We start from the raw sequence: 16,576 nt of genomic DNA, 5'->3' as shown, positions 1-16,576 counted from the left end.
TCAACAGCTGAGGGAAACTGAACCCTGCTGATGTGAAAGCGTGGTACACATCTCAGGTTCAGCTGTCTGAAAGTCATGTTGACATTTGTAAAATATTTATTCTTTTTATGAAAGTGCAAAAAAAAGGATCACAATCAAAACCACTAGACCAAAACCTGGACTTGTCAAATCTGGACTGGATTGTCCCAGAGGGGCTAACGATTCTTTAAAACAGTGTTTGCTTTTTGGGAAAGTTTCATTCTACATAGTATTTGTGAAAATTATGTTTTTTTTTAACATGCAGGTTCAGAATCAAAACTACAAAACTGTGTGTGTGTGTGTGTGTGTTTGTGTGTGTGTGTGTGTGTGTGTGTGTGTGTATGTGTGTGTGTATGTGTGTGTGTGTGTGTGTGTGTGTGTGTGTGTGTGTGTGTGTGTGTGTGTGTGTGTGTGTGTGTGTGTGAGAGAGAGAGAGAGAGCGCATATGCATGTGAATAATAGGCATCCATAGCTGCTGGGTGAAACACAACATTGCACACTGGGAGCGTTTCCCTGCACTGACCCCCTGCACTCTGCTGACCTCTGTGTATAGACTGAGTGGACATACAGATACTTCGGTGTTTACACACTTGTATTTATACATTTTTGTTCATATTTCCATGCAACGTGACACAGATCTTTTGACACCCCAGTAGTTCTTTGCATACTTTAAGTACATTTGTGTTTAGTTTTCTTCTTACTTGCTTTGGCAATGCAGACGCGTGTGTCTCATGCTAATAAAGCTCTTCTGAATGGAATAGAGATAGAGAGAATGGTGCAGCTGGTTGGTATGAGAGCTATGACATTGGTTTGATGATGAAGTGTGAAAACAGAAAATATATAACAGTCCACTAGAGGGAGCCAAAGCCGTTTTAAGACACTCAAAGGGCCCTCATCACAGCTTACTGTGGTGAAGCATGTCAACACTGATGACTCTATGGCAGGGGGCTGAATTTAAAAAAATAAAAAAACAATTCAATGACTAAATATATTTCAGAACCATCGTTTTAGGGTACAACTTTAAAATCAATAGCACTTGAAGGACCACATTCAAGATTGTGGTTGACACTGTAAGAATGACCGTTGAGCAGCTGGATCATACAGCTGACAGTGACCTCAAGGCAAAGATCAGGGGGACCAAAACCATGTGGATTCACTGAAACAATGAAATGGCCAGCCCAGAGTCCAGATCTAAACCCCATAGAGAATCTCTGGAAAATCCACTGCAACAAAGTACTGTCTAAGAAACCCACTACAGTTACTGAACACTCAATAAATATACACCATGAATAGTAAATTACTTGTCAATAAATGTTTTCTATACAATGTAAACAATGTTTCGTGCAACGCTTGCTAATGAAGTGCAAAATATCACTATCCAAGTGTAAAGTGCCGTTATCAATGTGCATAAGTTATTTGTACGCAGTGAAATTAATACAAAACAGTTACTATTTACATGGCAACAGTAATGTGCTGTGAGTGAATTTATACATGTTATATTAGTTTAAATAAGTTTGAATGCATATCTCGTACACTCTTGCTGTTAAAATTGAATTAAAACTTCAGTTGATCTTCGGACTCCCGGGTTTGGACGCACGCACGCACGCACGCACACACACACACACACACACACACACAAATGAACACACACAAACACAAATAAAGTTCCATGGCAGTTGTTTGTTTGAACAGTTCTTTTATAGAAACATGACAGTGTTTCTTTATCTCTGAACAGTGCAATCCACTACTCACCTCCATAAAGCTAAACACGGGAATTAACAGATCATTATGAATGATCAACAACACTCTAAACACTCAGGAATATGTGGATTTCATGTGGCAGGAAAGCAGGGACAGTGAGTTAGGTTGGATACAATAAGCAACTAATAACTACATCAATGTTTACCTGACACATACAGTACAGACAACAGAAGTAGTGTGAGACATTGACACTATGTGGAAACTTAAGGAGTTTTTTGGTAATAGGTTTGTGTTAACCGTTGTACGAGGTCACTTTCAGCTCAACCAACTAAAACTATGACAATGAGTGACAAAGCATTCACACTGTGTCATCGAAGGACTTCTCTAAAGGATGTATGTGACAGTTTATTCATGTCAGAGCCTTTTCATCTTATAAATACCAAGAAATGGTTCAGCTGATTGAGATAAAAGTGACAACTTGTGTGTGTGTGTTTATGTGAAGGCTGCAGATCGGTAGCTCAGTCATCAGGCAGAAAGTCGCACCTCACAGCCGGTACACACAGACTACTTCCTGTTGCTCTCTAACAATAAAACAAAAGCGTCTCGTTGGATGTATCGAATCCCGCTGCTGCTCCTCTGTGTAATGTTTCCTTTGCACGCAGTGTGTGTTCTGGTTGACATCTAGCAGTCACAGGAACGACCTGCAGACAAACAGAAGAGGAAGGTGAGTTTCCAAATTCACATGGTTAATCTGCTGCTTGAAAATGTGATCAGAAACACAATACACTGGTATACAAACACTGAATCTATTACTTAATGTTGTTCTTAGATAAATTTTCTCCTAAAGACCGATTCGTCTATTTTACCTGTGGTTTTGATACTATTTTAAGCTTTGGATCAAGCCAAATTAAATTAAGAAAAGTTTGCTTATAGCCCAGTATCACAAATTCTAACTTTATATTTGGCTTCTTAAGTGTTCATTCACATTTTTTTCGGCTTTGACAACCATTAAAATACTAGTAGCTGAAATTCTTCATGCGATCTTAATCTTATCTTATCTCACTAATCTTAAATTAAATTTGCAGTGATGTGATGAAGTGTCATGATTCCATCCTGCAAGCCCTTCTCTCCCCTTTTGTTGCTGTGTTTTGTCTCCCTCTGTCTGTGTTTCCCTGTATGTGTCTCCCCTCTCCGTGTTTGTCTGTTTTGAGCTGGATGCGTGGTATTCGCGACAGGCTTCTCCAGGTGGATCGCATTGGCACTAATCACCTCCCTTCCTGTATACTAAGTTGGACGCTGTGTAGCAAACGCTGGCTTCATCTGTGCGCTGTTGTCTTTTCCTCTCACCCCTCCCTGGACCTGTTTGCGACTGTTCTTTGTCTTTATTGCTCCAGTTGCCCGTTTCCCTGTCGACCTGCCTGCCAGCCTTTCTCCCAGCTTACCACCCGCCTGTGCTCATTCCCTGTGGCCATTCTTTCCCACTCCTTTTTCCCTAGTTCACTGTGCACTGTTTGTGTTAAGTAAGCTGTATTAAATCCTTTTAAATTGACTCTGAGTTGGTGCCTGCATTTGGGTCCAGTTTCCCTGTGTTTTCCCAGTTACCGTTCATGACAATGAACAATAACATTCTTCTCGCTGTGGACCCCTGCTGAGTGGTTTACATATTGCATACATAGACACAGACACACAGTGCCTTTCCATATGGGCGGCCTGTGTATTTGTCTACATCACAGCTGCTAAATAACAAATCCGCCTAGTGTACCAGTAGCATCTGACATCATCAGTGTCATCATGGCTTGAACTGGCTTGCTTCAAATTCATGATGGACCTTTTGCATTACAAACTCAAGAGGGCGTCTTTTATGGCTGCACCGCTGCGTATGAAGAATGTTGTTGCCTCACAGCACTGTTCCTAGCCCTACTCCTTTCTCCGCATGCCCACCCGTCCCACCACCTGTTCAACAGCGAGGTCCATGGCATCTGAGTCCAGCGCTATGGGAGATTTCCATACTGTGTCACTATGTGTGTGACACAAGGCCGTTTACAGTGAAACAGATGGGCAGGGTAAATATAACTTTGGACCTTTAGACCTAGGACGTAACTGGGTGATGACATCGTAGGAGGAACAAGAATCATATGTAGTATTGGGCTTTGTGGGTTAATAAATATAATTAGATCATTTAGTGGAAGTGAGTTATAGTGGAGAAGTGAAACCGGTGAAGGAATTGTATTCATATTCTCTTAGAGATGTCATCTACATAGTATTATCTGCTGGTTTTTCTCATGTCCCCCATAAGTGAACAGGGTAAAGTGGGGGTTGCTGGCAGGTGAACAAACACTACCTTCTTCAGAAAGCATCGGCTGAGCATTGCCTGTCCTCCTCCTACAAAGAGAAGAAAGGAATGAGTAAGACGAGAAAAACAGAAGACTCTTTGGAACTCGGTAATGTGTAGTGTTTTTACATCATCATTTAAATTGATCCTAGTTTAAAGTTTCCAAAACAAATACAAAACTGTTTAACTGAATAAATGAGTACCTCTTGTCCTGGTTGAACTTGCACCTGCAGTGGCCACCTGGAACAGGAGAAAAGAGTTGACGTGTGGTCTTTGAGGCAGTTTATGACTGTGTGTGTGTGGATGAGGGTGTGTGCATCAGTTGAATCTTACTGAGCAGGATGGTGATGCCAATGAGACAGAGGACAGCCGCTAGAATCAGGCCTCCAACACGCAGTCTGTAGTAGTCTGCACAAAGCGATCATGGTTACCATTTGAAAAGAAGTAAATAGAACTCATGCTTCCAAACAAAGACATACAAGCAAAGTACATGGGAAACACATTTATCTACATGTAAAAGTTGAGTTTTAAGAAATGATTTACAGCAAACGCTATGGTACCATTAACTTCTGAATGATAGTGAAAATAATAGATTACCAAAGGTAAATGGATCCTCTTCCGCTACTGGAATAGAAATGAATAGGGTCAGTTTAAAGTTGGTTAGAGTAGCAGATAAATGAGGATATACACAAACATCCACATACCAAACAGTGACCTCGTAAAGTCAACAGTACAAAGTAAGACGACCACACACAGTGGCCTAGTTTGATCCTTTCACTAATGACATTTCTGACTTTCAAATCAATATATTTCAACATACAAGTGACACTGTACTGACTCATTCATAAAATGTAATGTAAAAATGTCTCTTATGATATTCTCGTGTTATTTTCAGACATACAGTCAATATAGAACACCTTTTGGGGATGGAACCTATTAACCATATTACTCAAATATCTACTGTAGTTGGATGGGCTGATTTAGGGGAAGAAACATTTATTAGTGTACTTACAGTTCTGTTCTTCTGCCAACACCATAGACACAACTGCAAGAATTCAGAACGAGACAAGCCTTACAACAGTGAAACAGCTCGAGCCCTCTCATTTTGTTTATTAGGCATCATGAGGGTGGAAAAAAAAGAAAATATCCCATTGGTTCATTTGAAAGTATAGATGAATATGGTCTAAACACTGATTAAATGCTGCAAATAGTTTCACCCATGTTGTTTTTGTGCACTTAATATTGCAGCACCTTTCCCTTTTTTCAATCTTATTTTTGGGTACTTTTGAGGAAAGGCAGGAAAATTGGCTTGTCTGTTATTTAGAATAATTGATGATGAAACTCCCATTGTCAATGAATAAAACACCTCTTTAAAAGCTCCCAAATCTTTGCTGCGTTTATTGGAAATCCAGGTCGGTTTAAAATGTTACATAACTCGGCCCGTGTTCTCTTTCTTCCTCCTTATCCATCCCATCTTGTCTCTTTTACACCTGAAGCAGCTGTGGATGTTGTCACCCTCACCTTTTCAGGACTGTCAATGCAGAGCACTTCATTTTCTGTCTTACAGTGTTTGGGATTTGCTTTCTTACAGACACAGTCACTTGAGCTGTCCAGACAGTTTAACATCCAGAGTGAAGGGTCAACCAGACAGCTAGTGACAAGAGCATCTCTCTAACCACTCATCTGTCCCACCTCAGACATGTAAAGATAAATACTTGAGCAACGGGCTGATGGAATACAGACCTGCAAGCAAAATTTCCCCTGTAAAGAAGAAGTGGAGCCAACAGGCCAGAAGTACTGTAGCGTTGTAACAATAATAATGTATTTAGCGTAGAGCTGCAATGACTAGTCGATTAATCGCTTAGTTGGCAACTACCAAATTAATTGCTAACTATTTTGGTAATCTGTTAATTGGTTTAAATCGTATTTGAAGAAAAAATACCCAAGAACTCTGATTCCAGCTTCTTACGCCCTATTTGGACGGAATTAGTTTGATGTGGCGATGTGGGATAAAATAGTCTTACCTCTAGACGTCTGTAATAAATATGGCCAATCTGCACGGGATTAAGAAATCCCTGATTCTACCAGAGGTGTGTTTTTTTACCACATAAAACTAATCCCGTCCGAAGCGAGTTTATGACAGTAAACTTAATGTTTTTGAGTTGTGGACAAAACAAGGACTGAGGACATCATATTGGGCTTTGGGAATACACTAATCAACATTTTTAAAAAACATTATTAAACAAACAACTAATCGAATAATCAACAGATTAATCAATAATGAAAATGTTGCAGCCCTAGTTTAGTGTTAGGTGGCTCTCTGGTTGACAATGAAATTAATGTTCTTTCAGACTTAAAAAGAGGAAGTTACTAAGGTTGCGTCCGAAATTTCATACTATGCACTACATATATAAACTATTGTTCAACATACTTTTGTGTGAATGAACAGTAGTAGGTATCTTTTCTGACTTACTAAGCTGAGAACCCTTAATAACGGCAAACAGTGCCAAGCTCAGCTCTTTGCTAGATAAATTGTTTTTAATATTTAAGATGTAGAAATGTAAATAGAAGCGTTAGTTAGTGTCCAGTGTTTGTGTGCTGTAATATTTCACTGGAAACAGTTTTCAATTCACATCCCATTTGTTTCTTACGAAGGTTTAGACATGCTAAAAATCCTCACATACTGTTTGAGCCTACTGTATAGCATGGAGTTTAGGATGCAACCTTATGAAACAGAGGAGGATTTTTAAAGACTTAAAAGAGTTTTACTCACGGGTCATCAACACCAAAGCACAGATCTTTGACATCTTCACGCTTGAGGCTGTTTACCTGCAGAGATAAATTACAAACACTGATATCAACAACAATATCATAAACAATTAAGAACACAGCCAGATTGATTTATACTGCTTTAAATTCTAAGTTCATTGCAATGCATAAACCCTCAGGGATAAAGATATTCAAACTTGTATTAGCTAAAAATCTGTGGCTTTACTTTTGACATCTACTTGCACGTCGATTTAAAACATTAACTACTAACTGTGGTGCACTGACTGACCATTAGAACAAGGCTTCAGTTGTATCCACATGGGGTGAATAACATTATCTCCAGTCCCCATGGCACAAATAATCAAATTTAAATGTCTGTGCATGTCAGAAAGCTGATTACTGTACTCATAACTGGCTCGTACCAGCCGACTGAGTCAACAGAGACCTGATGCAACATTTAGCCTTTCTGTGTTTTCTGAGGGGCACTAAAATGACCTAAAACTACAGAAACAGACAGCCATCACTCTAACAGTACATGCATCCGTTCCCTCTGAAACACACAATGTAATCTGATCGAATTTAGATCCACACAAAGTCGTCTCTACCGCTCTCCTTCACACTCAGAAACTTGATCTGATGTTGGTGGGTACAAAGTGCTCTAATGGAGCCTCAACAGGGGAACTAAATCACTCTGCATAGTGCATTACTATTCTGCCATGTAAAAGCTCCAAAGCCCTAGTCCTATTTTTTTCTTGTTTCAGGTTTATCTTTCAATTCACTACAGGCTTATTCTCCCATATAAAATGTACAGTACATCACTGTCCTGTTCTTTTAAATTAGCTTTCACAAAAATCCATGAGAATAATATTAAAATGCACTCACCCTTCCAAAGCTATTCCTGTCTCTAATGTCATTTTAATCTCATTTCTAGCGAACATTAGTGTATAGATGATAAGCTTTGAGCTTCTTTTTGAAGCACCATTGGTAAATGGAGATATTTATATATTCCAAAGCCTGCTAATTATTAAAAACTAACAAAAAGCTCTCATCTTAAATACTTCCAGTCAGAGTTGTTTCACGAGTGAAACAGAAATTACAATAATGCCACTTAAATGATCTTTAATGAACAATTTACAGACAGCTGCAATTACACTCCCTGCACTGTCTGAGTGGTTCAGTGTCCACGCTGCGTTAGCTGCCATGTGGAAGCAGCAGCAGCAGAGTTAACATGTGCACTGGGAGGAGACACACCTAGTAACACAGCAGTGATTTTCCACTTACTGCACTTTTCCTTTCAGAGGAATCCATAGTGAAGAGCAAACACACCCATGCCCATTTCAAAATGGCATTCACACACAGTCACGTGAGTGGAAACACACAAACACACACACACATGCATAACCATGCATCATGGATTGATTTAAATTCAAGAGCTTACAGATAAGCCTGTGCAACAATATGATCCGTCTGTCCTCTCAGTTTGCTAAAAGGACAGTTTTTAGGAGGGAATTGGAAACATTTTCTTATTTTCTATTGAAAGCTTTTTCTAATTGATAGGAGCGGTAGAATTTGAAGAGAACAAACAAACCTCTAGTAGTTTTATGGGAGCACTCTGATTATGAGCAGGTCCCAAAGACACGCATGCATGTGATTTACAGTCCAGCCAATGGTTTTACACTATTCACCTGATCTACAGGTGGCAGTAAAGAGCCAAGATACACACCAATGCGTCAACAAAGGCAGTGAAGCAGAAGACTGCTAGCAAGCAAACATGGTTTGTAAAAAATGTAGGATTCAAAATCTTAAGTCAAATTTTCTTTGTATTCTGATGAATAAAATACAACCAACATGTTTGTTAGACCTCCAGCTTACACACAATACATTTAAGTGTGTAGCACAGAATTAAACACAAACTTTTTTTTCTTCAATAAGACACCTTTGAGCGCTAAGGATCAGGCTGACATCTCTCAGGATGAACCTGAAAAGATGTCACAGTACAAATTCGGCTCCTAGCATTAAGTAGTTTTTATAGTTTAATTTTTTAAAGTATATGTAGGGACACACATACAACAGTGGCCTTTGAGTCCCAATAAAGAAGGATGTGAGTACAACATTGTGTCTCCCTCCACTGTTGTTGGTATTTGCAGTTTGGTAGAAAGAGAGAAAGAGAGGAGCAGGACGAGTGCACCTCTCCTGGTGCCTCTCCACAGCAACCCAAGGCGAGGCAGGGGAATGTAGAGGATGGGAAACAGGCCAATAACCACTAGAGAATGGTTTACCTCAGGAGAGCCACACAGAGAGTAAAGAAAGGAGGAAGATAGGGAGGGCAACAAGACAGAAACAAGAGAGAGAAGGGCAGGGACAGAAAAGAAGACAGGGGCAAACTGAGGGCGAGTGTACTAGAGAGGTGAGGCAGAGGAGAGGAAGACAAAAGTGTGAAAAGTGAAGGGGGGTAAAGAGACGGGATAGGGTGAGGAACAGAAAGAGGTGGCGCCTCTCTGTTCCTATTTGAAGATCATATTCTAAAGCAAATGTTAGTGTAAGGCGGAGCCAGGAGGGGAGTGTTAGAGGCTTCTATTCAAATGCTTGTGTTAATGGTTAGAGATAGAGCACCCTGGTGGATTATAAACACAGAGGGGGAGATGCCACAACTCATAGTCATTTCCTGTATCTGTGTCACATGGGTTTTGCCAATGTCCCATCCCTTTAGAAGACTAGGTGCAGGTCCTGAGCGTATTGATTCCAACAGGAGACGTGAACACCGATTATGATTGATCACTTCACCCACTAGTCAATGAATACTGGACCCATTTTTTTTACAAGGTACATACCTACTGAACATTCTGACACTGCTATCAGGGTCCCCACTATTTTTATGAAGTCATTTTCCTAGACATTTCAACACTGGACAGGCAGGAACCATCAGATTTAGGGATATTTTCAGTGACAGACAATCCCTATTAAAATACTTGCAGATAACCTAGCTTTCCATTAATTGACTAATCGACTAAAGAACTAATTCTTTGAGATCTACAAGTTTCATACTACATACATTTTTTTTATTAAACAAACAATAGTCATATTCTGTTGCAGCAAAACGTTTGCAAGTGTATTGCTGGGGACCCAAGAGATAGTATTGTCCAATTTGGTGCAGTTTAGCCAGTTGGTCGGCGCTACAACATCAAACTTTTAGTTTTGGCTGTTAACTTTTGAACCACAAGTCTCGTTCCATATAAGCCACAACCCTTTTCATCTACTTTGATTTTCTGTCATTTTTAATTGTGCCCAAATCTTTTTTTTTTTTGCTAGTACAAAATAGTACAAAACATCTCTGGACCAAGCCAGTTCCATAGAGTATTGCTATTGCTGGCCCTCAAAGTTTGAATTCTGCAACTGCTTACATTACAAAATGTCATGTCTCCTGAATGCTTTGTAGCATTGCAACCACATCTGGTGGATATATGTGTAGATACGATGCCTGAGTGGCCATGACAAATCTGGTGTAATTTGGCCAATAGAAATTCCTTCCTTCATAGTAAGATAATGCAACTACGGCGCCACCTGTCTGTGTATGTATGTATGACTTAGCAGGTGTATTACTGAGGACCCGAGGGAGTGCTGTGATCGATCGAACGGGCAGACAGCCAGAGTGGGCACGTCCACCCAAAACGCTGCAAGCAGTTCGGTCCATTTCAAACGGGCAGGCGCTCCTAACAGGCACACCTAGAAGGGGCACTTCACTAGTTATGTAAAAAACTCTTTCTTTTCCCTTGCGTACTTTCCGCCTGGTCCAGGAATAAAGAGGCTTCTGTTCTGGCTCCGTCGCTCTACCCTGCCTGTCTCCGACTGTCTCTTGTCTTTTGTTTCCAGCTCTTGATGCGTCTCTTTTTCTTCTTGTCTTTAGGACTGTTTATCCACTTTTGTCTCGTGCTCTAATGTCTCTACACTCTCCGCTTTCATTCTGTTTTCTTTCAATCAGTCTGATGCTCCTTTCCTCTTATGTGAAGAAAAAAGAATCGCCCTATTGTCTAACAACTCATTTATCTCTTCCCTTACAAACTCCCTGGAGCACAGGCTTTCTAGGCTCCATGCCCAACACGCTCACATACAATCACCTTCTCATTTTTTTAGTTAAGATAAATGTTTTTACTGATTATCATACACTCTGTGGGCGTCTTGTCTGTCTTGTCCCGATGTTTTGTGTTGAGGACCACAATGGAAATTGTGTTTTTACCCTCAGTTGTATTTTATGTCTTTTCATGTGTAAGACATTTGTGATACAATTTAATAAATCAAATAAAAATCAAATCAAATCCATCCCACTCTTCTTTTCCGCTCTGTAAGGTTACACAATAAGCTGCAGGGCGGTCAAGAGTCCTAACTCCTATGGAGCTATGAATCAGGCTGTCATTCACACAGTCAGGGTCCCACCCACTACTTACAGTACAAAGTATGTTTAAATATGTATACATTATATAGGCTAGAGACTAGTTCTTCCCCAGTAAGTCATTTCCATAGAAAAAATCCTCGTACATGATGAAACGTTGCTCTTTAATTCTGTGACCATCACAAATGTAAATCTGTTCACCTCCATTGTAGTGTTGTGAAATATTTGAGACAGATAAGACCCAAACTATCAACACCAGTTTGCTTTGAATTTGAGACAAGTGTTTACTCCCTTGGGACTAAATCAAATGACATCACACATACAGACACACCTACATGCATATACACACAAACATGCACAGTCAAGTGCTTTAAAAACTAACACTTGGCTCTACAATCTATTGAAATGGGAAGCAAAAAACAGCCAAATGTTAGCCATCTATTCCTACTGCTTATCCTGTTCTGGGTCAGTGGGGCAAGTATCATAGGAATCTGTTTTATGAGGTGTATGTGTGTATGAAAAACATGCATTTGTCTTCATATCTAAAAATATCTAAACATATTTTACACAGTGTGTATGATACTTATTTTGTTTTCTTAATGATACTTTATCTAAAAAAACAGGGATTTAATTTGCACAGAAGTATGTGTGACCTTGTGTGTTCGCCCCCATTTCTATTTTTCCAACAACAGTCACCCCACCCAGCTGTTTGAATGCTGGACAACCGTGTGTGTGTGTGTGTGTGTGTGTGTGTGTGTGTGTGTGTGTGTGTGTGTTCTTTCCTTTCCTTTACTGCACTACAAAGACAGCTGGCTATTCTCAATGGCATTTTTATTCCTAAATTAGCAACACTGGATTCCAGTGTGTACTACTTCCTTTTATGACGCGTACACACATACACACACACACACACACACACACACACACACACACACACACACACACACACACACACACACACATACACATACACACACACACACACACACACACACACACACACACACACACACACACACACACAGACAATGTGAACTGTACCTGCTTTGATAAAAGCTAGCTTTTATCTCAGCTTGTTCCTCCCTTTACCAATGCACTCAGGAATTGGTCACTCTACTAAAGCGACTAAAGACTAAAGTAGCCTATACATAGACTGTATATTAAGATGGACGTCTTGACAGCTCCCGAGAAGTGAGTGAAGCCAAAACATCTTGGTGTAGTACAGTACAGGTCATAACACAGCCCCCTCAGTGTTGGCAGATGTTAGGGACATGGACAAACTAAATCCTTCCCAAAGATGGTTTCTGTCAAAGTATGTTGATTTTATCATGCTGCTGTTTGTTCAAGTGTTGATCTTTCTTAGTAATTGGTTTTAATCAGTTATTTGATGATTGACCGCCAAAATCAACTGGCGATTGGTGGGAGTACCGAAGGTACTTTGATGACGTGATTCTACCACCGGATCCCCACTGTGCAGATTCTGGTTGCAAAATTATAACATGGTAACGCTCGTTTCTGGGATATTCTGACATCACTTTTTTACAGTGGGAGGAAGTGGAGCTGCGTCGTCCATCTTTATATACAGTCTATGAGCCTACATGATGTAACAGCAAACAACTAAAGAAAGATGGGCTGCGACAGATGCAACTGTAAGTGTTGACCTCATAATGGGAACATAAGCACGAGAGATATAAAGGAAGAGACAGAGGGTGGTGAGGAGTCAATTGAGGCAATTAACTGATGAAGAAAGGGAAAGAGGACGGAAAAAAAGGGACAAAATTGAAAGCAAAAACAAGATATCAAGTTGGGAATTAAGAGCACAGAGAAGGGAGACGAGGAGGGAGAAGGATTCAAGCCTCGGGGAATGAGAGAGGGACGCAGAAAGACAAGGGAGAGTGTGGTTGGGAAAGAGAGGGAATAAGGTGGGACACAAAGAGACAGACAGAGGTTAAGAGGGAGTGGAGCATACTACTAGTGCCATGACTCACACATGGTAACCACAAGGCTCGCAGTGAGCCGCTAGCAACAGGCTTCATGCTCCTCACTCTGCAGTCATAATCAGCGGAGAAGAAGATGGAGGAACTACTCTAATAAACTATGTATAAGCCCTGTGTCATCTGTTGCATTTCCAACATTTAGATAACACTGAGACACAGACGATAACAGTTACTAACACCTATAACAGAACTATGAGGTGCACATAAAAATATCTTGGTTAACAAATGATGAATGATGAGCTGTGGCTCTGCAGAGCTGTAAAATACAGGGCTGTGGTTACATAGGGGATGCACTGAAGGTCACAGTCACAGTGGAATCAATGTCTTCTTGTTGGGGTTTCTAAATCTGTGTTTGTGAGACACCAACGCCATGAGGAAAGGTGAGGAGAAAGTGCATCTCGCTCTTTCTCCGCTTTCCCTCACTCCATCTGGTTTTCTTTTTTTGGAACTGTGGTCATGTGAGGAGAGGTGAGGACAGCGAGCTAAGCCTGTTTCACCTGAGAAAGGAAAGATAACCCTCCCTCCATCTCTGTCTCTCACCCTGTAACCACCCCCCTCATTCTCTGCCTCACTTTTCTCTCCTAAAAATGTGTTAAGAAAAGGCACTAAGGTTCATTAAATCTGGCAGAATCCAAACACAGCCGACACTCTGCAGTTAGACAGGTGTGAGCTGAATGTGTGACTGTATCTGTCCCTCTTTGTGCATTTGTTCTAGGTTATTGAGTATGATATGCACATTACACTGCAGGGAAACATTTCCATTGTGAATGCTGTATTGCTAGTGTTAACTAACTACTATTAACTAAAAATACATTTGGTATTGTTTGTGTAAAAATTCTTGAGCAAACATATATATTTTATTTATTTTTTGTTTTCTAGTAATCCACATGGGGGTATTTGTGCACACACGTGATCTGTTATTCATATGTAGAGACTAAAAGACTAAACAGTATCTCCTCTTGCTCTGCTGAATATCATCAATCTCTGATATTAGTATTAAGAACTTCATTATGATGAGGAGTTTTGGTGTAATTGACTTTATGGTGCTGCCACTATCCCTCAATATGCCCTGTTTGACTTGACCTCAGTTACTGATGTCCCATATTTGAACTTTCAGAAAATGCCACAGAATGGACATCCACTTGTTGCAGGACAGACACAGGGCAGCTGGCTTGCCAAAGAGCATGTTGGCTCCACAGCCTGTCCATGGTCATGGCACCACATGCCAAAACACAATAGATTTTACAACTGCAGTACATTCTGGCCTCTAGTCATTCTGTGCCTCTTGTGTATTGATTTCTCCGTGTTTAAGGTTTGATTTTTGCTTAGAAATTAACATTTGCTACTGGATTATCTGCATCCATAACCACGGGTCACAGTAACACACTGATAACGTCTGTTAATGCTGTTCCTTTATAATCACTAATGCTCCAGGCATTTTCAAACGCGCCTTGACATGCCCCTATAAAAACAGTCAAAATGATGTAAAAGCCCCCCTTACATTAATGCTGAAAGAATGAGTCAATACTAAACTGATGGGTGACAATCGGATAACCATCGAACTGTTTACATGGTTTAAGAAGTAAATACGCAACATTCTTGCAGGTTACGGCTCCTAAAATGTGAATGATTGTTTCATGGGCCATTTTGAGGCTTTTGACCGTAAGTAACCTAAGAAAGTGATAATTTGATTAATCCAACAATGAATCCATATTCTGTAGTCTTTTCTTCCCCACAGGTCTGCACTGGGAAGAATGTGATTCTGTATCTGTCCTTGTCCCAATCTGTCCTTGTGCCACATAGTAGCGACCTGTTATCACCACTGCTCTTATCAACTATGCACACACACACACACACGCGCACACACACACACGCGCGCACACACACACACACACACACACACACACACACACACACACACACACACACACACACACACACAGTTTCCAGCATGGGTTCAATAAAGCATGTATGACAATACTGACAAATTCCACAGCAGGAATTATTCATTGGTACTGTGTGCTTCAAAAAACATGTCGCAACCTTTTTATTCGTGGCTTTGAATCATTTGGCCCGTGACACGTCCACTCGGCCATTACTTTTTAAAACATCTATTTCATGTTTTTATTTTTTATTATTTTACTTTAACACGTGGAAGGTGAGAAATATAAAGACTTACAGGCTCTTTGAAGTTTGTTATTAGTTTCTATCTGATCTTATCCGGCGGGATAAACAAGGACTAAATGTACAAACGTACATAATACAACTTTTTAAACTTTTTAATGTCAAATACTGTCCTATATATAATCCTTTAAGGCTGCAGCGTGGAAACACTTATAAACCCATGAGCAGGGTGATCAAAGCGCGTGGATGAACACTACCCTGGCGGTTACGCACGTTGGCCCGTGGGCGCGTGCCGTGCCATTGTCCTGGCACTGGTGGGCTCGGTTAAAAATGTCAGCCGGGTAACATAACTGTCTTATGACATGTGTTGTATTGTAGACCTACTTGCACATTTGAAAGAATGGCAAACTTTGGCGGAGGGGAAAACACGTATATAAGTATATATATATATATTGTATTTGAGCCCTTTGAAGTACGTCAGTGGAGCAGTTCATAAGAAAGAGAGATTTAAAAACAGTTTTCCATCGCCAACAAACTGTTTCAAAGCTCACATTAGCCCTTAAAACTAGCTTGGCGTTAGCTCAACTGCGTCTTTTGCCTAAAAAGATGCTCGCGAGTGTTTGAACTTCAAAACCCCTTTCTAATTTCTTTACAATAATGAAAACAGTCGAGGAGAGACTGTTAGGTGAAGCTAACTTCATGTGTCCGACACTTACCTCTCACAGGTCTTTAGCAGCGACACAGACGGGGATATTTCTCCTGAGAAGGCGGATGTCTGAGTCAGAAGCAGCGACTTTCCTCCACACAGTACGCCAACACCCTGCTCTCGGCACGGACACACTCAACAGGTTGGCTCGCTTTGAGAAAAGGGGGCTGAGTTTGAACGGCTCGAGTTTTGTCCGTGAATCCTGATCCCGGGTCGGTTTCAGCGGTAGTTAAAGAGTCGACGGGGCGTGGACACTGACCCAGAGTCGGGGCTGAGAGCCCGGAGGAGGAGTGAAGCTTCAATGTTTGCTTGTCGAGAACGAAAATGTGTAAATTTGTCGAGTTGGGCTGATTTACTCCCACACTGAGATGTGAGTGATGGGCTAGAAAGTGTAACACGACACCACGGCTGTAATAACGAGACATAGGAATAATATTATGCTTAAATAATGCAGACCAATGTAGGACACATGGGCTATCAGTCCAAGTTATTGTGACTTTAATAAATAACTGCCCCTTTCAGTCAGTCATGGGAGTTAAGGT

At 40.6% G+C, this 16,576-nt stretch overlaps 1 protein-coding gene across 1 annotated transcript; it reads right to left on the bottom strand.

Annotated features, from left to right (window-relative positions):
* Positions 1-1,699: 1,699 nt before the first annotated feature.
* Positions 1,700-16,181, bottom strand: fxyd3 (FXYD domain containing ion transport regulator 3). The gene is made up of 8 exons (XM_083918716.1): positions 16,045-16,181; positions 6,825-6,880; positions 5,064-5,096; positions 4,649-4,675; positions 4,385-4,459; positions 4,255-4,291; positions 4,061-4,101; positions 1,700-2,420 (listed from the first exon to the last, which is right to left on the bottom strand). Exons 2-8 carry the CDS (start codon positions 6,856-6,858, stop codon positions 2,401-2,403), a joined length of 267 nt encoding a protein of 88 aa, XP_083774842.1. The 5' UTR covers positions 6,859-6,880; positions 16,045-16,181; the 3' UTR covers positions 1,700-2,400.
* Positions 16,182-16,576: the final 395 nt, after the last annotated feature.

The sequence above is a fragment of the Echiichthys vipera genome (genome assembly GCF_963691815.1).
Source record: "Echiichthys vipera genome assembly, chromosome: 8".
Lineage (NCBI taxonomy): Eukaryota > Metazoa > Chordata > Actinopteri > Perciformes > Trachinidae > Echiichthys > Echiichthys vipera.
Note: the sequence above shows the minus strand (reverse complement) of the source record. Positions and strands in the feature narration are given on the sequence as shown.

Bases quoted from the DNA above. Each gene is read 5' to 3' on its own strand.
- fxyd3 (XM_083918716.1), bottom strand. From the start codon at position 6,858: ATGTCAAAGATCTGTGCTTTGGTGTTGATGACCC. The intron at 4,102-4,254 runs GTACTCATTTAT...TTCTCTTTGTAG, and splicing joins AAGTTCAACCAGGACAAGAG to GAGGAGGACAGGCAATGCTC. The intron at 2,421-4,060 runs GTAGTGTTTGTT...GTTTGTCTGCAG, and splicing joins GCCGATGCTTTCTGAAGAAG to GTCGTTCCTGTGACTGCTAG.